Source organism: Onychomys torridus, chromosome 4, assembly GCF_903995425.1.
Source record: "Onychomys torridus chromosome 4, mOncTor1.1, whole genome shotgun sequence".
Lineage (NCBI taxonomy): Eukaryota > Metazoa > Chordata > Mammalia > Rodentia > Cricetidae > Onychomys > Onychomys torridus.
In genome coordinates, this window is record NC_050446.1 from 111061950 (window position 1) to 111088790 (window position 26841).

The 26841-nt window shown below is 38.6% G+C and overlaps 1 protein-coding gene and 1 long non-coding RNA gene across 2 annotated transcripts in view; one reads left to right on the forward strand and one right to left on the reverse strand.

Moving 5' to 3' along the window:
* Nucleotides 1-25643, forward strand: Ankef1 (ankyrin repeat and EF-hand domain containing 1). The gene is made up of 11 exons (XM_036185908.1): nucleotides 1-303; nucleotides 1503-1673; nucleotides 5036-5428; nucleotides 10806-11005; nucleotides 11942-12091; nucleotides 12639-12762; nucleotides 16014-16836; nucleotides 18044-18270; nucleotides 23049-23209; nucleotides 24213-24350; nucleotides 25210-25643. The coding sequence occupies exons 3-11, from the start codon at nucleotides 5083-5085 to the stop codon at nucleotides 25366-25368; spliced, it is 2328 nt and encodes a 775-aa protein (XP_036041801.1). The 5' UTR covers nucleotides 1-303; nucleotides 1503-1673; nucleotides 5036-5082; the 3' UTR covers nucleotides 25369-25643.
* Nucleotides 15378-26841, reverse strand: part of LOC118582804 — a 32439-nt gene continuing 20975 nt past the window's right edge. The window contains exons 2-3 of the long non-coding RNA XR_004944799.1: nucleotides 16614-16742; nucleotides 15378-16430 (exon numbers count right to left, since the gene is read on the reverse strand). This is a non-coding gene — a long non-coding RNA (uncharacterized LOC118582804). The remainder of the gene's footprint in view (nucleotides 16431-16613; nucleotides 16743-26841) is intronic.

The following is a 26841-nucleotide window of genomic DNA, read 5'->3' on the forward strand; positions in this document are numbered from 1 at the left end:
GAGTGGTTGCCCTGGCAGCAGGCTGCGCGTGGGTGAAGCTCACAGTGGGCCCATCCTGGCGGCTGCAGCTCGCCCCCTATGATCACCTGGTCTCACGCTGGCGGACACACACACACACTCTTCGCTGCTGCCTGCGCGCAGGCTGGCCTGCTCTGCCCTAAGGGACACCATTCAATACTGGGGCCTAAGGCCTTGGCTCGGGCCAGTCCCAGGCTACAGAGAACAGGGGCCCGAGGCCCTCACAAGACCAGGGACGCAGTTACTCTGAGAGATCCTGCTTCTGATCGCCTCTACGACGAGAAGGTGAGATTGGTACCCTTCCCTTTGCTGTGAAATGACATCTCTACTTGCCCTTCTCATTCCTGGATTTTTCTGGGACTCAAAACTGAAGGCAATGGAGAAAAACCCACAAATGTACATACACCGTTGTCTATGGGTGGGCTGAAACGAAACCCACAGAGCTGATGATTATTTGTAGCCAGCCTGCCCTGAAGGACTTGTCTAAATATTTTGCAAGAATTCTCATTTCCTTTTGAGTCAGCCCCACAAAGTGACAACTTTTGTGTATCCCCAGTTCACAGATGAAGTCACTAAAGCAGACTATTCTAGTTAACCTGTCCAAGTATGCAACCAGTGAGTGAAACGGGTGCAGAAGAGTAGATTCCCCTCTCCTACACTCCTCTGTCAAGTGTGGCTTCATCCATTTTTCTAATGCACCACCCATACTGTGGACCTTGTGGAGAATTTAAAGGTCCCTGCATCTCCCCATGAAAAGAAAATGTTTCTGGAAAATCATCTGAAAGCATACAGGAAAAGGGAGGAATGGAAAGGGGGTGGGTATTTTTTATAATTTAAGAATATTCAGACTCTAAATAAAATAAAGGACTCAAGACAAGACACTGTAATTACATGCCACTGTCTTCCAGCCTAGAGACTGACTAGGCATCTGCTGAACCCATTATCAGAACTTCATTGAATCATGTCAGTTTTTGTGGTTTGTGTTTGCCGGGAGTATTTTCCTTTTAATGAATGGAATCAGACAATTTCAAAGTGTCTGACTGTGGAGTCCCTGTCCTCACAAATGAAGCAGGTTTGGTTCAGTGTAATCAATAAACTATTTAGCAGTATTTTGTCTTATTCCATACGTATGTGTGTATATGTATAGTATGACACTGTACTGCAAGTGAGTTATGAATACATCTGAAAAGTGTGTCGGTAAGCCATGCTGGAAAGGCAGATGGGTGAGGGATCCAGGGTTTACTCAAAGTCTGTTTGTACAAAAGTTTGAACAAACTCCATTTTCTGGTTTCCTAGTCCACCATATGTTAGAGATAGACTAGAAGGGGAGAGAAGGCCGACCGGAAGGAAGCAGGCCATCAGTTTCACAACTATATGGTGCCTGATATCTCAGCAGGAAAGGGGAGAAGGGCAGAAGAGTGAGGACAAGAAATGGCTTGGCACTGTGGATTTGGTATTGATGGTTGCTCTTGACTCCATTTCAGCTGTCCTGTAACTGTTGAACACCTCATAACCCACCACAGACCTGGATCAGACATCCCCCCTGACATCTCGAAATTGGATATCAGCTTGTCTATCCTTTCAGTATGCCAAAGGGCTCTCTACTCTGCCTGACCAATGTGGAGCCCACCATGAGCAGCCCATTTCAGATACAGGTATCTAGTGACTCAAATCAGAAACCTGGATGTTTCCTTTCATGTTTCCTGTTCAGTTCTTTTAACTTGAAGCTGTTAAGCATTGAGAAAAGTACTCATTAAATACCTCCTATAGTTCAAGCTCTATGGCATAGAGAAATAACAGTATTATAAATCTTATGTTCTACGATGACCAGACTCTAATGGGAAAGACACACAAATTAAATACATTTCTCTCTTCTTTTTTTTTTTTTTCTCTTTCAAGATTGAGTTTCTTTGTGTAGCACTGGCTGTCCTGGAATTTACTCTGTAGACCAGGCTGGCAAATTGAATATTTGTTCATTTCATTATATAGCCAAAATGTGAGAAGGACTACAAATATATAATAGATTCAAGTTCAGGGTATGTATATTAGAATGTGTCTGCACTTTATTTGGAATTGCATCAAAAACTGAGCTTAATCAGTGGATAAAGGGATGGGTATATATAAAATCAAGCATGTATTGGTAATCTTATTTGTAGCCCCTAGGTGGTGAGTCTTTGGGCATTGAACACACACTTTGCATTTTTAGAAAATCATCCTAAAATTTTTGGTATCAAAAGCATGTTATGATTTTATCTGATCTACACTTAAAGGACTTTTTTCTTTAAATTGTCTACAGAATGGAATGTGTAGATCTGTTAGAGAAACACTTAGACAAGCTGGAAGTCTGGCAACCATTTGGCTTAGGACAATAGTGCAGGGTTGATATCAAGATATACACTGGTGGCAGAGGTCATGAGATTTGCTGTTAGGTGTTGAGTAGGGTTGTCTACGAAGAAGAAAAATAATGAGACGTAACTCTAGTGGTTTGGTCTGAGTAAGTGCATGGCTGTTGGTACCATTATCAGAAATGGGAAGAAGTGGAGACAGTCAAGGTAATATTATACATTCTGCAATGGCCATATTTCTTTCTAAAAGTAATTTCCTTCTTTGGGAATTTCATACATATACAGAATATATTATGACTGTATCCACCCTCTGTTTTCCCCCTTCAGTTACCCCTGCATGTCTCCCTTCATGTCATCTTCTTTATTTTATTTTTTAGTATTCCATTTTGTCCAGTTAGTGTTGCCATATATGCATGAGTTTAGGGCCATCTGCTGGAGCATAGACAACTTACCAATGGTCACAACCTGAAAGAAAAATGTTCCTTCTCTCCCAGAATCTATCAATTGGCCCCTGGCTATGACATGTTAGTGAAGCCCATCAGATACAGATGGGTAATAGCTTTTGTTGCTCTGGGGAGAGCTCGTGGGGGCTACATAAACCTGAGAGTGAAGGAAGAATCAGAAGCTGAAAATTGAGAAAAGGGTCAAGAGATGGCGCTAGTCACAGAGTTCCCACGGATAAAAATAAAGAGTCCTGTGCCCTATCAAGACACTCCTACGATGAGATGTCATAAAAAAAAAAAAAAGAGCCAGGAAAGAATACAGTAGATGAATAGGCAGTGATAAAGAAAGAAACAGGCAACAGAGCCTAGCCTGGTTGCCTATGGAGACACGAAGAAGGGATGAAGAATCAGATTGTGCACTTCACTACCCTAGAACATGTATTTGGAGTAGCAGATTGTGGTGGGGGAAAAGAATGTGTACACTTGCTGATTTTGTAGTAGAATAGAAAATCTCCAGTGCAGATGTTAACTAGAGAATGGAATGTAGGGATTGTTGTGGAAGCAGTAAGACATAAAACTAGGTGCTTGGTACCAAGATAAGACATACAGAAGAAAAGAGAAGGATTTTCTCATGCAACCTTTGATATAAGGTGCAGGTGGAGTGGACTTCTGACACAGTGAGACCCAGGGAACAGCTGTTGCCATCAGTTTGTCCTTATCCTTTGAGTGTATGCTTTCCGCAATAGCCCCAGAGGCAAAACCCCCTGCTTGGTAGCTACAGCAGTGACAGTCTTTCTACTTAGTTCTGCTAGAGAAAGCCCTCATGATGCTGATGGGCCAGCATCCCTAGGTGTATACAGTTAAGCAATTCAGTACACCTGGAGACAGGTGGGTCACTGCAGTGGGACTTGACTAGGGTAGAATGACAGCCCCTATTTAAAATTAATTCCTCATACGATAATGAGGGTTTTTTTTTTCCAGGAAAGATATGAGCAAGCTAAGCATATCTATAATCAGGGCCTACTATTCAATCAAATGATTAATTTTCTAGAAAAACTTGATTATTTTTCTAAGGAGGTGAAATTATACATTAGAGTGCTCTATTTAACATTGATGTTCTTGTGAAAATTTTAGTTGTCTCTCCTCCATGTAGCTGCCTTAATCAAACTCAAAATGATAGAAGAATCATCCCTCCTATAGGGGTCCCAGCAAGTGTCATGTCTGGCAGTGAAATGTTCTGGGTGAGGTAAAAATGAAACCTGGGTCACCACGACTTAGCTAGTGCAGGGTCAAAACTAATGGAGTTTGACACCAGGTGAGTTTATTTTAGACATGTTTAAATCCAGTACAATTTTGGGGGAAAAAAAGTTCCCTGGTAACAATTATCCCAATCCATTGTGCACAATAAAACTTAAGACATGACATTAAAATTCTTTTGCTAAGTACATGTGATCTCTACAAAAAAGGTAGGTTCTATAGGTTAAGGGCCTAGGACCTGTTGTGGTCTCTGAAGGAGATACTATAGAGGTCAAAAGGCTGTAAAGTACATGTGGCATCTCCCCTAAGGACGGGTTCTCTTGACTGAGAAACAAAGCAAAAAATAAGGTCTGAGATAAACATTCTGGAGATTTGGGTAATGTCTGGCTCTACAATTAGCAAAAGTCAACCAGGTAATTAACATCCACTCCCAGCCTTCTGGGTGGAAAACAGATACTAAATTTCCTCCTTTGAGGAAGCAACTCTGCATGATAAACAGTCTTGATTTCTCCAATGCTTGTCTGTGACCACTCATGCATTCTATACCCTTCTACCTTTGGCACCTCACACAGCCCAGCAGTCAGGTTCTTAATGAACATGACTAAACTATGTGTACACTTCAATGTAGGGGAAATACTGGTGTGAGCCACAGATGGGAACCCATATCCTCATGTTGGCAATTCAGTTAACTTCACTTTCCTCATGGCAAATGTAAACACTCTATGGCAACGAGGAGATGTTATGTGTGACAACAAGGGAACCACCACACAAACTAGAACTAATTACTCTGGGAAAACTGAAATATTTTAATGTTATGCAAGCTGCATGTTTTTAAGTTATGTATATTTTCTATAAGTGGTTGGACTAGATTACAATATTTAATAATCTAATTTTTTGAGCTTTAAAATACTGTAATTTGAAAAAATAACAGTAACAGTTAACTTTTCTTTGTTTTCCCTTTTTGCTCTACAGTTTTCGTCTTAGTCCAGAAAGCATTAATTAAGAAGTGAACATCTAACATGGCTTTAGCAGACAAGAGACTTGAGAACTTACAGATCTACAGAGTTCTTCAGTGTGTTCGCAACAAAGACAAGAAGCAGATAGAGAAGTTGACCAAACTTGGATACCCTGAGCTAATCAACTTCACTGAACCTGTTGATGGACTTAGTGCTCTCCACTTAGCCTCAGTTTCCAATGACATTGACATGGTTAGCTTTCTCCTTGGACTTGGCGCTCACCCTGATGTGCAAGACCATATGGGCTGCACGCCGACAATGAGGGCTGCAGAGCTGGGCCATGAGTTGTCAATGGAAATCTTAGCCAAAGCCAAAGCAGATATGACGATAGTTGATAATGAAGGAAAAGGTAAAGCTCTAGTGTTCTGTCCAGCAGAACATGCTCACTTTGTAGCCGGAAATCAAGAAAGTTTCCTAGCTTTAGATGAGAAATAAGATCTTAAGTAAAAGATTCAGTTCCCATTGCTGTACCCAAATATATGGCTTCTTTATAACCGGAAAACACTTTAGGACTATCATATGGAAATGAGTTCTGAAAGCTACTCATTTAAAAGAAACTAAGTGGATCAATATTTGATAGTTTCTTTTATTGTACTTTTTTGTGTAAATTTTGAGACTGGTCTCAGCTCAGGTAACCTTGAATTCTATCATCTTGCCTGAAGGTCTCAGATAGTGAAATTTCAGGTAGGGACCTCTCCATGTCTGGCTTGGCAGAGTCTTTCAAGTGAGGAGAGCTTCCAACTTTACATGTGCAGCTAGTATTATAATCTTCTACGGTGAAGGGTAAAGTCTTGTTTAGATAGAAGCATTTCTTACATTTTAGAACATGATGGTGTTAGACTTAGGACTTTAGGTAGATTTTGTCCTGTTTGGTTCCCAGGTTAGAAAGGACTGCATTTGAGATCCTGAGAAAACTATGATAGATTTTGCTTAAATGCCAACTTTGTAAAGACAATTTTTAGTACGCTTGGAAATATAACTTGAAATACTACACATGGTTCTTAGTTGAGAATCATTACATTTTATAATTCCACTGACAAGCTATCTGTCTCAAAACATGGTCTGGGGATTTTTGCTTAGTTGAAGTCCAGGTCAGAGTTGAGCCAGCCTCATGAAAATTAACAAAATAATTACAAACAGACTCAATATAAAATGGTAGATTGAGTCAGTTGTCCCAAAAGTTTGCCACAACTACAAACTCCCTGACACTAATCTACACTGAAGAAATGAATCCCATTTTACATTGTTAATATTTTCTGGCAGGAGGAAAATTCATTTCGTCACTCATTGCCAACTTGATATTTGAGATATGGCTTTCAATAGAACCACATAGCAAAATAAACTTCAGGTACATTTCGAGGTCAAATACAGCTTAAGTTTTTAAATACTGGAAGCACAACTGTTTGAGCTTCAGATAATGGTTGAATGGTGGCCCATGCCTATAATCTCCACAACTAGGAAACAGAGGCAAAAGGATCATAGAGGATTGAGGACAACTTGGTGTATATAATGAGCTTCAGGCCAGCCTGGCTGCTTTACATAGTGAGCTTCTGTTGAGCCAGTGCTTCACAGTGAGAACCTGCCCACCTCAAAGTTCCATACATAGAATGCCGTTTTCTGAGGTGCCTTCTGTGAACTATGGAATCCCAGGGATGCTTTTTAGCATGTAAAATTGGTCCCACTACTGAATTCATTAGATAACCATTGAATAAAACAAATTGAGGCATCTTCTTTTGTTCCTGCGGGGACAAAGTCAAAATAATTTTGCGTGTGTGTTTAACTATGAAGCAGTTGATCCACATGGCATCAGACATACTTTAAGTTGTAGCATAAACTGAAAAGCACTGTAATGAAGAAAAGTCTATTTTCTTCATTTGGAACCAAGATATATAAGTCAAATGTATATCAGAATGAGACATTATATAACATAAAAATCTAAAGATGTAAACTTGAGAACAAGGTCAAATAAATATTTGTACCAAATACAACAGCCATATGGGTAACATCTATACTCATTCAAATTAGTACTAAGTTAATAAAGGACTGGGAAATATGAACATATGGGAAAAACAATATAAGTCACATGGCAAGAAACAAAATATGAATTAAAAGAAATGTAACCTTGTAAGTTGATTCTTTATTAACACAAGGTCCCTGTCTTCTCCCTCTGAGGGAGCCTTATTTGGCTTGCACATCCTCAGCTAGAGGGCCACTGCTTTATTTATTCCAGGATAATCTCTGACATTAACATCCTGCTTCCTGGTGCTTTAAGTTTGATTGGCTGCATGGTATTTCTGCAGGACAAGAAAACAAGAGTATTGAAATGGTCATTAAAAGTCTATGACAAAGGCTGTAGGCTTTGAGCTATGAGTTACACAGGCCACTGCAAAATATGTACTTAAGCACCTTGGGGTTTTGTAAGAAATTCAAGTCTAGTATTACATTCAAAGTTTGATTTGGTTTGGTTCTCTGTTATGTTGTTTTGGTCAGCTCTGACTTCCTTTTTAACTTGTATTTTATTTGAGATTATAATGTATTTACAATATTTCTCCCTCCCCCTTTTTCCCCCCAAACTATCCCATATATCCATTCTGACTCTCCTTCGAATTCATGGCTTCTTTCTTCACGAGTTGTTATTGCATGCGTATATGTGTATGTCTCTCCATATATATTCCTGAATATAGTCTGTTCAGTTCATATACTGTTACTTGTATGTTTTCAGGGCTGACCATTTGGCACTGGACACCCAATTGGTGTGCCCTTCTCTGAGCAAAACCATCTCTCCTGCTTACAGCTTTCTCAGTCACCTATGGTTCTTTGTGTAGGGGGTGAGGCCTTATGGGCTTTTCCCCATCATCTTTGGCATGCCCACTGATGTTATTCTGGTTCAGCTCATGTTTGGGCAGTCATATTGGTGACTTTATGGGTGTAGCTGCTGATATCACTAAGAGACGCCATCGCAGCGAACTCTCTGACCCTCTGGCTCAGGTCTTACTTTCTGTATATTTTTGTATATATTAGAAAATTTTGATTTTCTAATTTTTTTTTTTGAGACAGGCTTTCTGTGTAGCTTTGGAGGCTGTCCTGGAACTCGCTTTGTAGCCCAGGCTGGCCTCGAACTCGCAAAGATCTGCCTGCCTCTGCCTCCTGAGTGCTGGAATTACAGGCGTGAGCCACCACCGCCAGGCGATTTTCTATTTTTAACTATGTCTTTGGCTGGCTCTCCATCCAGATATCCATTCTTCCCTCCTTCCTCCATTCCTTCTTTCTAAATTCTTCAGTGGTTTGAGGATAAAACCCAGGTTAGCTAGACAAGTCCTTTATCTTTGAAGTATGTTTTTAGTTTCATCTTTGTTCTTCCAAATTTCTGAGTTATCCTATTTTAGGTGTGTCTTCTTATATGAAATATATTTAGGGTTTTATTTTGTATATAACTTCACTTTCAATAGTGTAATTTTTATCTACTCTGTATGTGTCTAAGTGTCCATAAATTAGGCTTCAGAACTGTCATTTTATTTTATATTACAAAGTTACAGTATGTGTGTGTGTGTATATATATATATATATATACACACACACATAAAAGTATTTTCCTATGTGTTTTATAATGTAGGTTTTTTCTTTCTTTTTATAAAACTAATAGGTTTTTTAGTTTTCTTAATGGTTAACTTGCTAGCTTTCTGCAGCCTTGAAACTTTTAGGTATCATCCTCCACTGATGTTATCCATTGATTCTATTTGTGAAGAATCATGTTGTTACAAGAACCTCCCACCACTCAGTTCTATGGTTATTTTATAATCACTTAGCTCTCCAATGAATACCTTCATCCTCTCAATTAATACTTTGTTGTTTCCTTTATCTCCTTATATTCTTTAAGTATCTAGATTTCCAGCAAAAGATGGAGAAATATCATATGCTTATATTATCTATTCTTCCCCCCTTCCAAATTTTGGTACATAATTTCTACATTATAATGAAATTATCTAGCTGTACTTAGAATTTCTTCAGCAACTTAGCTGTATTTCTGTGATTGAAGAGTTGGCAGAGACTCTTACACACATGTAGACCTATTGGTAAACTCGAATTTTATATGAGGTACTTGAGCCCACTCCTTTGGACTTCTCTCACTGATTTCTTATATCCTTAGTCATGTGTGTTTTGGTTTTGCATATAATTAGCAGCTTGACTGGATATAAAATTTTTGTGGTTTCTTTTCCTGTGATATTATAGGGTTCCTTTTCAAAAGATCTTCTAGGTTGCAGTGTTCCCATAGAAAGTCTTGGATATAGCCTGGATTCACATTAGACAGGAGTTGAGTTTTTACCCATATGACACTTTCATCACTTAGCTTTGCCTCATGTTCATTGTTCTTAAGCAAGTTTTCTGAAGTTCAATGTTGCCTTCTGATCTTTAGATTCAGGTTTCTCATTCACAAAATTATCATTGTAGCTCTGTGATTTTTTTTTCTGACATCTGTTGTCTTTTGTTATTAAAAATATGTGTCGGGTCATATTTGCTTCTCTTGGAGTTACCGCTTATGTTTTTGGCCACAGATGGTGTAGGCTCTGTTCTTCCTTTCCCTATTTCTAATGTGACTTTCAATCATTAATATCTTTCCTTGAGTCCTGCTTGCTCAATCCTATCTTTTCTTCTTGTCTGTCTTCTATTTCAGTCTTTTTTGATGTTTGTCCTTGCATTGATTATTTTAAATGTGTTATTTTTAGTTTCTTTTGCTAATATTAAAAAGAGGCTAGCCAATCATTTTCATTAATGTGGTCTTTTGAGAATGCCCCTTTACCTGCTTTTGTTATCCATTTCCCTACCTTTCTTATGGTGTCTTTTTTGTAGTTCACATACTTGTTTGCTTGGGGCTATTGTTCATTTTTGAATGAAGGAAGCTTCTTTTGGGGGCAAGCTCATTACAAAATTAATTTGGAGTTTAACTTTTATTTGATTACAACTTGCTTACCACCACTCTGTCAGGATTGTAACAATATCTGGTATATAGTATAATTTTGGCATAGAGTAATTAATAAAGAGTATGTTATAGGTCCCAAGTGTGAAGATTTAGCATTTTCCTCTTTCTGGTGGAACAAAGTGATTTACCATGATGGTAGAGCGGCTTTGGTTTTTCTTCTTACTGCTATGAAATCAAGAGCCTGCTCTCTATAACTATGGGTTCAAATGGAACTTATCATAATCCAAGGAACTTCCTGACTCACACAGCCCTGGGGAGATGAAGGGTCACATGGGTTATGAACCACAAATTGCCAAATCCCAGGGCCAACAAGGACTCATACATCAGTGCACCAATAAGAGCACTGTAAGATTTAGTTGTAAATGTTTTCTAACTCTGTGAAAGACACATGTTATGGACTTTTTAATTCTCCTATTTTTTTTTGCCATATTCAAATATATATAGATTTTTAATGATCTTTCCTTTTAAGATTTTAATTTAATTTAATTACAATGTTTCTCCTTTCCCCTTTCTTCCTCCAAACCCTCCCTTCTACCATTTCCCCACTCTCCTTCAAACTTACAGCCTTTTTTTTTCATTCATTAGTTATTAGTGTATGCATATATGTATTTATATATGCATATGTATACGTATATTACTAAATACAACCTGTGGAGTCCATATAATGTCATGTGTATGTATTATGTGTTCAGGACTGGCCACTTGGCACCGGACAACGAATTCTCATTGCGGAACTGTTTTTCTATAGGCGTTTTGTTTTACTGCATTTTACCCACAAAGCGGCATTATCGCTGTGCACTGATTGCCTTGGATCATGGTGCAGATGTCAACAACATCACCTACGAAGGAAAGCCAGTGTTCCTCAGAGCTTGTGAAGAAGCACATGATGTGAAGGATATATGCCTGACATTTTTGGAGAAAGGAGCCAGTCCTAATGCTATCAACTCAGTATGACTATTCCTGTGGTTAATATTCTTTATTCTACTATATTACACAGTCAAGTGGTTGGGTTTGTTGTTGAAGGGAGTTGTTTGTTTTATTTTGTTTAGCACTTAATCATGGTAAAATTGGGACCCATCATGGTGGTGCATGTCTTTAGTTCTAGCACTTGAGAGGCAGAGGCAGGCAGACCTCAGCTTGGTCTACACATACTAGACCAGCCAGGGAGGGCTACACAGGGGGACCCTATCTCATAACAAAACAAATAGGAAAAAGGTAGGGGTGGTTTTGGTGGGGGAGACATGGTAAAATTGTCCCGTTAGCTTGTTCATCTCTCTTCAAAGTGCTGAAGATGATACACTTTCATTGTTTTTACATCCCTGTCATTCTATACTTTATTCGCTAATTGTGTTGGTAAATTGGTCCTAAGTATTCATATTGTTAAAATATCTTTATAGCAAAAAGAAAGGGTATCATTGGCATCTGATAAAATGTATCTCCATAAAAAGAAAATTCTGTTGCCTCTAGTATACATATCTTGATTCCTCTCCTGAATTGGCGAATTTGGGGTTTTCAGGTTTTGTAATTATCATTTCCAGACATTTAGAAATAGATTTTTCTTCTCATTAGAACACAAATGCTGCCTAATTTTAACATGCTGCCCACCCTCTTCATTTTATACTCTTCTTTCTATATATAAATATGCTTTGATTGCATGACATTCTTACTGGGGTATGCAGAGCAACCTTGACTCTGGCTTTAAAATTCCATTTCACATAGTCATACACGATACTGACTGAATACTTCCTCCTTTTTAGGTGAAACCAATAAAAAATGTAGACCATTAAATGTCTTAGCATAAAACCAGTGGATTCAGTCCATGTTTGTATTGACCATGGTTCGTGCCTCAAAGTAAAAACAGCATTCCATCTTTTCCATGTCCAGTCCACAGGGCGCACGGCTTTGATGGAAGCATCAAGAGAAGGGGTGGTGGACATAGTCCGAGGCATATTGGAAAGAGGAGGTGAAGTGAACACGTTTGACAATGATAGACACCACGCTGCTCATTTTGCTGCCAAAGGAGGCTATTTTGATGTAATACTTGCTATTTGCTTTAAATTTGACTGTTAAAGACTTCTTTCTTTTCTCTCTCCTTCATGTAGGTTACACTATTATCTTGATTTTTTCCAAATGTCAAACTTTAACTCTGACCATGTATCCTAGCTCTCTACAGTTTTATGCATTTGCTAACTTGTCTATATATATTTGCTAACTTATTCACTGAATATTGCCAGTAATGTCTTTCTATGTAGTTGACTATGACACTTAACACACCTGCCACCTAAAACAATGCTGTGTCATGCCTCTGATAGCTACTGGTGCCTGGCTGTTTCTGTCATCTGCAACAAGGCAGCTTGATAGACCTTTTCACAATGATGAAAACCTTCTATACTTTAGCAGCATGTTAGCCTATATGTGAGTGGCCTTTAAGCACTTTAAATGTGTCCAAGAAGCTAAAGAATTGAACTTTAAAAATTCATTTTATAGTAATAGACAATAGATTGGATAACACAGGTCTAGTTGCCAATCTTCTTGTAGTAAGGGAGCACTCTTATTTTTCCACTCCCTGTCTATTTTGCAGATATTGAAGCTTCTCTTTGCCTACAATGGAGACATGGGGTTGATTGGAATGAATGGGAACACACCACTTCATTATGCTGCTATGGGTGGCTTTGCGGATTGCTGCAAATATATAGCTCAGCGAGGTAAACCCGAGAGATCATAAATGAGTAGAGAATCCAGAGCTGTCAATTATCATCTACTTAATTTTCAGTCACCAATCCTCACCCAACATAGGATAAAAATGGGAGTTTTTCTCATTGAATTATGAATCTAGTAATAAGAGGAATTAAAACCCAAATCCAAAGGTGTTTGATTTTTATGGATTAACTAAATACTAAAATGCTTAAAATTGATTAATATTCTTTTTTATTTAATTTTAAAATTATATTTGTGTTTTAATTTTACATATCAGCCATGCATTCCCCTGTCCTCCCACCTCCCGCTCCCGCCACTGCCTTCCTTCCCCCGAGCCCCTCCCCTCCATTCCCATCTCCTCCAGGACCAAGACTCCCCTGGGGATTCACCTCATCCTGGTGGATTCAGTACAGGCAGGTCCAGTCCCCTCCTTCCAGGCTGAGCAAAGTGTCCCTGTGTAAGCCCAAGGTTCCAAACAGCCAGCTCATGCACTAAGAATAGGTCTGGGTCCCACTGCCTGGGTGCCTCCCAACTGGATCAGGCCCTCTGGATAAGTGAGCCAATTGAATAGCTTGAACTGTTTGGGAGGCACTCAGGCAGTGGGACCCGGATCTGATTAATATTCTTATTTTACGAGTCCCAAAATCAATCTCAAGAAGGAAAAACATTGAAAATAATTTTGTTTTTTCTGAAATTTCAATTATCTTATCTTTTAAATGCATGTCAAATTAAAATAACAAGTCTGAATAATTTGTAGTTATAATGGAAATACTTTCTGGGAATCAAAATAAAATGAAAAGATTTATGGACTATTTTCAGTATAAACAACACTTAACATGTAGATTTTCTCAAAGCTAGGAAACAAGTTATCTAGAACACACTATGCTTTAGAAAATTCCTTACCGTGAAATACTAACTAATTAGTTGAACCATACAGATGCACTTATTAGTTACCCACTAGTTGAGTGTACATCTAAAGCTTAATTTCAGTAGAGATATATTTGCACTTTGTTGAATTTTATGTTTTTCTAGTTTATGAAAATAGAAAAAAAATCATACAACTGTATAACAAAAGTGTTTTCTTTTTCTGTCTTTAACAAAGAAATTTCAGAAATATATATATATGATTAACAGGCCCAGATAACTAATAGCATAATTGACCTGGTTTTACTTTTATAAGCCCATGTTTCTCCCAATAATAAACTGTTTAAACAACTAAAAATCTATGTGGGGCTGGAGAGATGGCTCAGTGGCTAAGAGCACTGAGGTCCTGAGTTCAATTCCCAGCAACCACATGGTGGCTCACAACCATCTATAATGTGGTCTGGTGCCCTGGTCTGGCATGCAGGCATACATGTAGGCAGAACACTGTATACATAATAAATAAATAAAGCTTTTATAAAAAAGCCAAAAAAGATACATTCTAACTAAATTCTCTTGTAAAAACAAAACAAAACTATGTCATATGCAATTCTTGCCCAGTAAGCAGTTAGTCTTATTTTAAATCTGTCACTATCAGCATTTTATTCTGACATTTCATTTTTAACAATGCAGATTTCTAAACAGTAGTAAGTTTTCAAGGATGAGTGATCTTAATCATCTTTAATGGGTTGAGTGATATCTTACTGGGACAAATGTCACCATGTACTCCACCGATAATGTACCCTAGGATAAAACACTGGGATGCAGCCCTGAAAAGCAAAGAGCCGGAGTTTGGTTTATGAATGAGTGCCCTACCCAGTGATGGAAGAAAACAATCCGTCATCCTGGATGAATCCTAAGATGCATTCCTGAAACAAATGTCTGAAAATGCTCTGAGATCTGTAGAATGTTTGGAAGTATCTTCAAACAAGATCACACCTATCTTTTAACCACCAAAAGTTTTCTAATTAGGAGGGCAAGCTAAGGTGGGTTTAAAATCTCCAATCCCTCAGTTCCAGGGGAAACCCAAAGGAACTAGCTTGAGAAGTGTTGTGAGTTTAGAACCCCAGACAAAGCAAAACAATCAAGCAAAAACAGCAGCACACCTACAGCACTACCATGCTCCAGAATTCTCCCTGGGACTGTCCTGGCCAGTAAACGACTGTTCTCAAAACTGACCAGTGTAAAACTTTCAAAGCTGCCGTAGTCACATACCCCTCTGAGGTTTTTTATTACTATTAAGTTTATTAGCTTTAGTATAAATGCACATTTTTAACAATTCTAGTAAAGAATTAACAAAAAACCATTGCTGATAGTATCCTTTTTTTCCTTTCCCATTTTGCGGGAAGAGGCTTGCTTAGATTTCTAGGTGTCTTCTCTCTTCTCCCCAACTCATAAGAGAAGAAGACTGCCTTGAACCCTGAGGTCTGACAAGGCTACCTTCTTTGGCATCTCTTTTTTTTTTCTAAGAAATAAAGAGTCTCATTCCTACACAGCCACCTGTATACTTTTATCATGTCATGTTGGCAAAACAGCTGCCTAGCCTGCCTCTAGATGAAAAACCAGAAAGAGCGTCTTCATGGATTGACTTATTTATATAATGGGTTTTTAATATCCCAAGACATATTACAGCCTTCTTGGTAACAATAAGCAGATTTCCTGACATAGTTAGACATGTTCAGACATCTTAATTTTTTATCTTATTATTTTAAGCAAGGGAAATAATGAATTTTAATATTTATCTTATATACAAACAAGTCTGGAATGCTTAACTTTGATTAAACAAATCATTCTTCATATGTTAAGGTTGTTCCCATGATTTACCACAAAACAGCAAATTAGAATAAATTACCTTCACTTAATGGAGAAAAATGTGAAATATTGTTTGAGCTTGTAAAATATTTTGTATTTAAAAAGAAGGCAGCATCCTCCTATATTCTGAACTGATGAAGTCCTGTGCAAGCTGTGTTGATCCAGAATCTTTTTATTGAATTCCAGGGCAACCTCCCTTTGGAATTAACATCATCTCCCCAGCAAATGCCCCATTTGATGATATTTGTTTCAAACATCTACATTTTATCTAAGTTATCTATCTACAAGGATACATATGAGCAGATACATACTGTAAACTTGTCTCTCAGAATTTACTCAAGTTCACTCTCAGGAAAATAAATTGCTGTTTCTTTTGGTAATTACAATGACTAAATATTTTCTTTATACATCAATTTTAAGGGCAAACCTCTGACTACACGAACTCAAGAAAATACTTGGGAGTGTGGTTTTGTGGGACCACGAAGGTAACTTTGGCAGGTTCTTAACAGTGATGCTTCTTTTTCAGGATGTGACCTGAAATGGAAAAATTTGGAACATAAAACACCCCGTGCTGTGGCGAAAGAAGGAGGCTTCAAAGCCGCAGGCAAGGAAATCCGTCGAGCAGAGCGGACTGCGGCTAAACTCGCTAAGCCTGGAGCTAAAAACCCTAACCCACTCTGGGCCCTCAGGCTGCACGACTGGTCCGCGGAGCACGAGACTTTCCTTCGGGAATCCTTTTCCTTCGTGGACAGGGGCGATGGTGTAGTCAGCAAAGACGACTTCGTGGTGACTCTGGAGGAGAGGCAAGAGTTTGTCACCCCGGAGCAGCTGCTTACCATCGCTCAAATGCACGAAAAAAGCCGGGACAGCGGGGTCAACATTAACGAGTTCTTTAAGGGAACCAAATACTTAGGCAAGTCTTACGTCTTGGGATCTTTCGGGCCTAAGAAAAAGAGAAAGGGTTTGGGCAAAAAGACAAAGAAAGGCAAGTTTGTTCTACCTCTCCCGATATGCACCATCCCGGAGATCGCCTTCCCGCGACGGCCAGACGGGGGCCCGCCCTACTACATGATCGAGACCTACCAGAACATCACTGACTGCAGCAGGTTTAACCGGGACCACCCACCTGAACACCCCATCCAGGACGATTCGGAGTGGTACATTGATGATCCGGGGAGGGTCTTCACAAATATTAATTTTATCACCAAGGCAGGAGATCTTGCCTCTCTGAAGAAGGCCTTCGAGGCAGGAATACCTGTGGATATGAAGGATACTTGTTACAAGACCCCACTCATGACAGCGTGTGCCAGTGGCAACATGGATGTGGTCAAGTTTCTTCTTGAAAAGGGGTATGCTTTAAGGTTTGGGGTTTTGTTATTTCCCCCACTGCAGTGGACAGCCAAAAATGAGGATGCAAGCGAGGGGGTGGGTCACATAGGATCGTGGATACGCAAAGACAGTAGCAGCCCATCAAGATGATCACAAAGAAGGCAAACACTTTTCATTCTGGGTTGGAAATGTCTCCTAGTTGACGTCGTTTGCTTCTTGCTAGGGATGGGGATGGGACAACTCAGCCTCAGGGCCATATCTAAGATGAGATGGAGTGGAGTCACATTTTAATCTTCCTCTTCTTTTACGGAAGACCACAGCAAATACAAGTAGCAAACTGTCACAGTGATAAAAGACATCAGGATAGTGACAAAGGCTATCCCTACCTCTCCATTTCCCATCATCTGCAGACAGGAGCAACCGCCTTGCGTCATTTATAAAGATCTTTAACTCATGCTCTTTTCGTTTATCTCTTTAAACGAAAACCATTTCTGGGTTTAATTGCTGCTTCTGCCACAGTTGTGTAACTGGAAGCAAGTTTCTGAACACTTGTATACCTCCATTTCCCCAACTATGCAACCAGCTCTTAAAGGACCAGCTCTGAACTCATTGAGGACACAAAGAGTTAAAATATGATTAGAGTATTCTTTTATCAGCACAATTATTGCAAATCCATGAGAAGACATTTAATGCTATTACAGTGTTTCATGTCAAAGATACTCATTTGCATATTATCAAACGACCAAGGAACTAAATAACTTTGGGGAGTGAAGTTCTAATGAGGGCGAAAATTTTAAATAATACATTATAGTGCTTAGATTTTAGAATAATGAACATTCATTTAAACTTCAGAACATGTAGAGAAAGTAGACACCAAGTGAACTAATGTAAATTTTATCTTTTTGCTCCAACTTTATTTTCACTGAAATAGATTTAGAATTTTCCTTGATTTTAACCTTTGCAAAAACCAGCACCTAAGTAACTTTTTAAGCCAAACATATATATAAACAAAAGAAGTTAAGGCTGCCCAATAATGCAAAACTAAAGCATTTGAGAGCATATGAAAACATAAAATTTGCACGGCTCTTTTCCTTTCCTCGCCGTTCTTCCAATTAATAGCTTAATAAGGGTAAAATTGCATAAAATTCTTTACTTTGATTTTGTTAGGTTCTAATGTTTGGAAGAGCCAAAATTCTTAATTAGTGTATCTGTCTTATTATTACACAGGGCGAATGTTAATGCAACAGATAATTTTCTGTGGACTCCACTTCATTTCGCATGCCATGCTGGCCAGCAAGACATTGTTGAACTTCTTGTGAAATCTGGGGCTGTAATAGATGCAATGTCAATCAACAACTCCACTCCTTTAAGCAGAGCCATTGAGAGCTGTAGACTGGACACAGTAAAATACCTGCTTGATATTGGCGCTAAATTCCAGCTTGAAAATAGAAAAGGTATACATTTGTATTATTGATGTTTGGGGAAAGATGGGGAATTAATTTTAAATTCCAAATCCTGTTGACTTAGTTCTTGTAGAAATACAGCCTTTGTTAAATATTAGGGAAGCATGTCTGAAACCTATCACTTTTCAAATCATTGGTTTAAAGGCTGAGCTGCTTATGTTTGCAATCATTGTGGACTGATTCTTTTTTTCACCTGTCCTGGAACTCACTCTGTAGCCCGGGCTGGCCTCAACTTCACAGAGACCCGCCTGGCTCTGCCTCCCAAGTGCTGGGATTAAAGGCATGTACCACTACAGCTTGGCTGTGATTTTTTTTTAAAGTAAAGTTACAAAAAAAAAAGCTGGCTAATAAAATGCTTTAATTGGATGGTTACTAAAGGATACTTTAGTTACAATGCATATTGACTAAAAGTACAGATACATATTGATCATCCACGTGTTTAAACATATATAACATAAAATTATTGTATTTGTGTATATATATAATCTAAACTTAGAATACCATTATTATCATTTCCAGTGCATTTAAAAGATATCTCTGATGGCAAAACTAAGTAAAACAAAATTAGAATATTTGAGGCACCTTATAGTTTTGTTTTTAAACATTTTTGAGATTATATTTTTAAAAAGTAATTTTTCCTGCCTTTGCCTACCTCTAAACCCTCTCATCTACTCCCTTCACCTTGTTCTTTTTCAAATTCATGACCTCTTTTTCTTTGTCATTAAACACAAGCATATTCCTAAACAAATAAATACAACCTGCTCAGTGTTGTTAATGTTACTTGTATGTATGCCTTCAGGGCTGACCATTTGGTATTGGATAACCTGGGGAAGGCTGTTTCTCTTCATTTTACATATCAACCACGGATTCCCCTGTCCTCCCTCCTCCCACCTCCCAGGCTTCCCCCGCTACCCACCCACTCCCATTCCCACCACCTCTAAGGCAAGGTCTCCCCTGGGGAGTTAGGAGAACCTGGTACATTCAGTTGAGGCAGGTCCAATCCCCTCCTCCCTGCACCAAGGCTGAGCAAAGTGTCTCAGCATAGGCACTAGGTTCCAAAAAGACAGCTCATGCACTAAGGACAGGTCCCAGTCTCACTGCCTGGGGGACCCCTAAACAGTTAAAGCTAAACAACTGTTTCACTTATCCAGAGAGCCTAGTCCAGTTCCATGGGGGCTCCTCAGCTATTGGTTTGTAGTTCATGTGTTTCCACTAGTTTGGCTAGTTGTCTCTGTACTTTTTCCAATCATAGTCTTGATATCTCTTGCTCATATGATCCCTCCTCTCTCTCATCAATTGGGCTCCTGGAGCTCTGCCTGGGGTTTGGCGATGGATCTCTGCATCTGCTTCCATCAGTTACTGGATGAGGGTTCTATCATGACAGTTAGGGTGTTCAGCCATCCGTTCACCAGAGTAGGCCAGCTCAGGCACCCTCTCGACCATTGCCAGTAGTCTATAGTGGAGTCATCTTTGTGGATTCCTGGGTACCTCTCTTAGCACTCTGAGTCTTCCTATTTCCATGGTGTCTTCATTTTTTGTGGTATTTCTTCCCTTGTTATCCCACTCTGTTCCTTGTGGTGGGTATTGTGTTCCCTGAAATATTGTGTGTTCCCTGAAATAAACATATCTGGGGTCAGAGAACAGACAGCCACTAGAACAAAGCCAAAAATGGTGGCTAGAAAGTAGGAAGAGTAACCCTAACAGAAGCTGGGTGGCAATGGTGCACCCCTCTGATCTCAGCACCTGGGAGGTAGAGACAGGCGGATCTCTCTCTCTCTTTTTTTTTTTTTTTTTTTTTTTTGTATGTGGAGCTGAGGATTGAACCCAAGGCCTTGCACTTGCTAGGCAAGCACTCTACCACTGAGCTAAATCCCCAACCTGACCTCGTGGTTTTTAACTCTGCAATTGGTTCTGTGTTTCTTATTTAACAAGCCAGTTACATCTACAGTTCCTGATCCAGCTAGGACCTCCCACTCCTCTAAGTTCTCTTTCCCCTGACCCTTGCCTTCCATTACCTTCCCCCTCACCCCCAGTTTGCTCATGTAGATTTTATCCATTTCTCCATTGCTGGGCAATCCCTGTGTCTTTCCTAGGGTCCTCTTTACTAGCTAACCTCCCAGGAGCTGTGAGTTACAGTCTGGTTATCCTTTGCTTTACATCTAGTATCCACTCATGAGTGAGTAGATACCATGTTTATCTTTCTGAGTCTGGGTTACCTCAAACAGGATGATATTTTCTAGTTCCATCCATTTGCCTGCAAACCCCATGATGTCATTGTTTTTCTCTACTGAGTAGTACTCTGTTGTGTATATGTACCACATTTTCTTTATCCATTCTTCAGTTGAAGGGCATGTAGGTTGTTTCCAGGTTCTGGCTATTACAAATAATGCTGCTATGAACATTGTTGATCATGTGTCCTTGTGGTATGATTGAGCATTCCTTGGGTATATTTCCAAGAGTGGTATAGCTGGGTCTTGAGTGAGATTGATTCCCAATTTTCTGAGAAAACACCATACTGATTTCCAAAGTTGCTGTACCAGTTTGCATTCCCACCAGCAGTGGAGGAGAGTTCCCCTTGCTCCACATCCTCTCCAACATAAGCTGTCTTCAGTGTTTTTGATCTTAGCCATTCTGACAGGTGTAAGATGGTATCTCAGAGTCATTTTGATTTGCATTTCTCTGATGACTAAGGATGCTGAGCAATTCTTTAAATGTCTTTCAGCCATTTGAGCTTCCTCTGTTGCAAATTCTCTGTTCAGCTCTATAGCCCATTTTTTAAATTGGACTGTTAGATATTTTGATGCCTAGTTTCTTGAGTTCTTTATATATTCTGGATATCAGCCGTCTGTCAGATGTGGGGTTGGTAAAGATCTTTTCCCATTCTGTAGGCTGTCATTTTTGTGTTACTGACCATGTCCTTTGCCCTGCAAAAGCTTCTCAGTTTCAAGAGGTCCCATTTATTAATTGTTGCTCTCAGTGTCTGTGCTACTTGTGTTATATTTAGGAAGTGGTCTCCTGTGTCAGTGCATTCAAGACTACTTCCTACTTTCCCTTCTTTTAAGTTTAGTGTAAATGGATTTATGTTGAGGTCTTTGATCCACTTGGACTTGAGTTTTGTGCATGGTGACAGATATGAATCTATTTGCAATCTTCTGTATGTTAACATCCAGTTATGCCAGCACCATTTGTTGAAGATTCTTTCTTTTCTCCATGGTACAGTTTTGGCTTCTTTGTCAAAAATTATATGTTCATAGGTGTGTGGATTAATGTCAGGGTCTTCAGTTCAATTCCATTGGTCCATGTGTTGGTTTTTATGCCAGTACCAAGCTGTTTTTATTACTGTAGCTCTATAGTAGAGTTTGAGGTCAGGGATCATGATGCCTCCAGAGGTTGCTATATTATACAGGATTCTTTTAGCTATCCTGGGTTTTTTGTTTTTCCATATAAAGTTAAGTATTGTTCTTTTCAGGTCTGTGAAGAATTGTGATGGGATTTTGATGGGGATTGCATTGAATCTGTAGATTGTTTTTGGTACGATTGCAATTATTACTGTGTTAATCCTACCTATTCATGAAGCATGAAGCATGGGAGATCTTACCATTTTCTGACATTGTCTTCAATTTCTTTCTTCAGGGACTTAAAGTTCTTGTCATACAGGTCCTTCACTTGCTTAGTTAGAGTTACCCCAAGCTATTTTATATTATTTGTGGCTATTGTAAAGGGTGATGTTTCTCTGATTTCTTTCTCATCCCGTTTGTCACTTGAATAGAGGAGGGCTAATGTTTTTTTAGTTAATCTTGTATCCTGCCACATTACTGAAGGTGTTTATCAGCTGTAAGAGTTCCTTGGTCGAATTTTTGGGGTCACTTATGTGTCCTATCATGTCCTCTGCAAATAGTGAAAGTTTGACTTCTTCCTTTCTAATTCATATCCCCTTGATCTCCTTTTGTTGGCTAATTGCTCTAGCTAGAACTTTAAGAACTATGTTGAATAAATATGGGGAGAGTGGACACCCCGTGTCTTGTTCCTGATTTTAGTGGAGTCACTTTGAGTTTCTCTCCATTTACTTTGATGTTGGCAGTTGTCATGTTAGTTTTTAACACAGACCATTTTACAGGTCACTACTAAAGCCTTTATTTCCTAAAACCTGGCCAGCTAGAGAGTCTCTTAAAATTGGACAAATCCCTAACTTGAGGCAGGCCTTCCTAGCTCTAGGACACACACGGTTTAAAGCTGTTTGGAGGCGCCTTTTTCTTAAGTGGAATTGCATTGGGCTCTGCCAGGCAGCATCCTTCAAGTCATCTTGAATCACAGATAGTATTGTGCCAGCCTTGCCTGGTGATGGTAAAGGTAAAATAATACCTGTCTAGAGTACTTTTGAGTACTAGTTTCCCTGAACATTTGGAATTTACCTCCTTGAAACAAAGAAAGGGATGATTAAAAAAAAATCTTTATCACACACACACACACACACACACACACACACACAATGTGTGTTGGAGATGGAAGGAACAACAAATTTCAATATTCAAAATATACTTTAACACTTCTCACTCACATTTTGTTGTTAAAAGATCCAAGAAAGAAATTGGGCTAGTAGATGGCTCTTGATATTCCTGGGGTTTTATAGTGGGGTGCTCTCTGGAGGATATCTATTATGCTTTGTGAACTTACACTGCTGTATGCTAACATGCTGATTTTCTTTTCTACATGGTTTATCATTAAATTGGTTTACTGTAACTTTCAATTTATGTTTATGTGTGAAACAGGACATGTTGCCATGGATGTTGCAAAGGCATATGCTGATTATAGAATCATTGATATGATAAAAGAAAAGACAGATAACCTGCCTAAACCATTAGATAATCAAAAACTGAAAGGCAAGCTTCCTAAACTGAAGACCGAAGGCATGGACATTAAGAAAGAAGAGGTAAAACAAAATGAGACTGACCACCAAATATTAATGGGAAGGCCTTAAACTCTTGGGGTGGCAGTGGCATTCTGTTATGCTGTTGCATAGCAACAAAGTAAAATAGCATGCTATATACACCTTAGGTAATAATTACAAAGAAATATCTAGCAAGAAAATTATTACTGAAGACTCTACAAAGTGTTCATTGTAAACAGAATCCATACAACATAAAAACGATTCAGTCAAATGATTAGAATATTGAAAAAAAAACCTGGTATTGAATTTGTATCTACATGGTCCCGACTTCTACAGATATGGTGAGATGACCAAACATAAAAGGAGAGGACATTGAAGACATTGCTGTTAGTAAGGATGTCCTAAGTGCATTTCCAAGCTGGAAGCTTCTTTGGGGGATCAGATGGTTCACAGAATTCTTTGTAAGGAAGAAAAAAATCAATGAACGTCAAGAAATAAAAGCCCTAATGTCATTACATTGGAAAGGCTGGGGAATATAGGAAGTAGGAAATGATCTGGGTAAAGGAATCTTGGCAGAGGGGACAGAGTTCTAGTCATGAGCTAATCATAGTGACAGGGTCTCCACCAACTGAAACTCCTACCATATGCACCATTATCATTTTAGTAGGAGTCTATCCTATGAATAGCCATAGATCATGGATATATATCTTGAAAATTCATGTTACTTGTCCCTGTTATAATTAATTAAGTGAAGCCTAGCAATACAATTGAATAATCTTCCCACACCCCAGTATTAATGGTATTTTATCTTATCTCAAAGTTTAGCATTTTCCTTCTTTCCTAACTTCAAAGTAAAGTGTGGACAAAAAGGATAATGGTTTTTTGTTTTGTTTTTTGTTTTGTTTTGTTTTTGGCTTTTTTTTTTTTTTGAGACAGGGTTTCTCTGTGTAGCTTTGCGCCTTTCCGCCTGACTGATAAAAAGGATATTAATGAATGCTTGATTTTAGCAATTTATACTTAAAAAAAAAAACCACTTTTTTTCCAGGAAACACTGTCATCAATTTATGCTATACCAACAATAACAGAGGAAAAGAAAGTACACAAGGAAAATGTGGTTTACCTCAATTCACTGATTACCAGTGGTTACACTAAGAAGGTTGATATCACATTTGTCCCACATAGGGTAAGTATTTTTGTGAACACTTCTATAACATAGCAGAGTTCATAATGTCATTTTTCACATGATGACTCTACAGATCATCTGAACAAATGCCCACATTCTTTTTCTACAGTTACTGTAGTGGAGGTCCCTTGGCCAGGTTCTGCCACGTTCATCTCAGTGACACCAACTGTGAATTCCCAATATGTGGCTCTATTTGTTATTCTATATTAATATGTACATTTTCCTTAAAAGACTGCAGTCTTCTTTAGTCAATGATATTCCTTATAGCCATTCAGTTATCATATTCTATAGGCACTTGGTGTTGTAGCTTTTCAGACCCTACTCCTTACCAGTACTTACTTGGAAATTTCATACTACAAAGGCTGAACAAACTCATTAGTCTCCTAAAACACCTGCCCTTAAATAGGTAGAGACATCTTTGGGGAAAAGAATTATCTTTCCTGTACCCATATAGCCATGCCAAATAAGTACCACTTTCTGCCTTCTGCTATGAAAATAATTTGACTTCTACATTAGACATAAAGGACTTCTCAATTTCTTTTACCTTATTTTGATATCATGGAACTAAGCAGCAGTTGGCACAGAAGTAACTAGAGAAGGAACTGGAGAGCATTTCTGATCTCTCTTCCTAGGTGGTCCTCACCAGAAATAGTAATGTTCACATAGCCACTAAGGTCATAAGATAGAATAAAACAGTAAAACGTTTTTAGATGAGTATCTGATAGTTCCAGGTTGAAACTATAGGAAGTCTTCCTAGGCTAGAGTACTCACCTAGCATGTGCTTAATTAAAAATATGTGTGAGTGAAAATCCCTGGCCATCATGATAACAACTGCCTTGGTTTGGGCTGTTTATTTAAGATTTGGAGTCCTGAAGCCACAACGGCAGAACTGATCAGGAAGAGGGAACTGCGAAGGGAGAGGTTCACATATGAGGTGGACTTTGAAGACTTCATGATGCCTTTCCAGAAGAACATCACAGAGAAAGCTAAAGCATTGGAAGCATCCCTCAAGCTCTAAGTCCTAACAGTTGCCTCCTGGGGTTCATGCTTTGTGGCCCAAAGTCCAAAGTTTGGAGAAAGTACGTATATCCAGCAAAGCCAAAGCAATCCACCCATTAAGAATGTGTTATTAAAGATCAGTTTTTGCTGTAATAGCTATAAATATCCAGAGTTGTATCATACAGCTCTCTTTCATATTGCAATGAATGGCAGGTTATCCATACAAATGCCTAACCTTCATTGACAGTGCAATAGGCCACACTGAAGTTATAAATAGTGTCAAAAATTTGCCAGATATGCTCCATTATGTTTATTAAAAATCATTCTAGTGCACATGTAAGGCTCTGGGATCAATCCCACAACCACATTAAAAACAAAAACAAAACAAACTAACAATAATGATTTTGAAAGGATACAAATAAAAATAACTTTTTAAAAATGTGTATAAATAGCATATGCCTATAATCCTAGCACTATGAAGGCAGAATACTGCAAACTGGAGGCCATCCTGGCCCATATAACAAGATCCTATCTCAAAAAAAAAAAGAAGAAGAAGAAAAAGAAAAACAGAAAAAAAGAAAACAAAACAAAACAAGTGCTGAGAGCATAGCTCAGTGGTGGATCATTCATCCAGGATACACATGGCCGTGGGTTAGTTTCCAACACTACAAAAAAATAATAAACCTAGTAGAAACACAACTTAACTTGAGGAAGGAGATGATATATAACCCCTGAGATGGGAGTTTGTTCCTCAGTTACCATTGTAAAAGCACCACAGTTACCTTGGGCTAGGTAAAGTTTTGACAGTGTACATGCCACTGTTTCTCTCTACTTTGATATTGTAGAGCTCTTGCATCTGACTTTCAGATGCCAGAAAATTCAATCTTGAATAGCAGTCACAACCTCTAGAAGCAACTCTCAACTCTCTCCCAGACTAAAGAAGATTGGACCCCCTCACTGTCTGGTTGGATGACTAAGTGCATGTTCTCATTGGACCATAGAGCTCTGGGATAGAGTTAAGGTCATAAGGTCAATATATATATATATATATATATATATATATATATATATATATATATATGTGTGTGTGTGTGTGTGTGTGTGTGTGTGTGTGTGTGTGTGTGTGTGTGTGTGTACACACACACACACACAAATGCCTCCCAAATACACCTAACTCTGTTTCTAGGTAGTTTCTATAAAGACCCAAATTAAAACGAAAAGCCATGGGAATACTCTGAGATATGATTCTAAAACCACTAGTAAATACTTTGAAGATAAATTCCTTATGTTCTGCCTACTATAAAATAAACATTTCTGTAGTTTGGAGAAATTGCAACTAAAGAACCATCCAGATGGTCTTCATAAAATAGCTGATAATTTGAGCAAAATTTTTATATACTAGAAAACTATTTGAGAATGACTAAAGATACTATATTCCATTAACATGTTTGAAGAGAGTGAATCAGAGAATAAAGATATATTTAAGAAATCT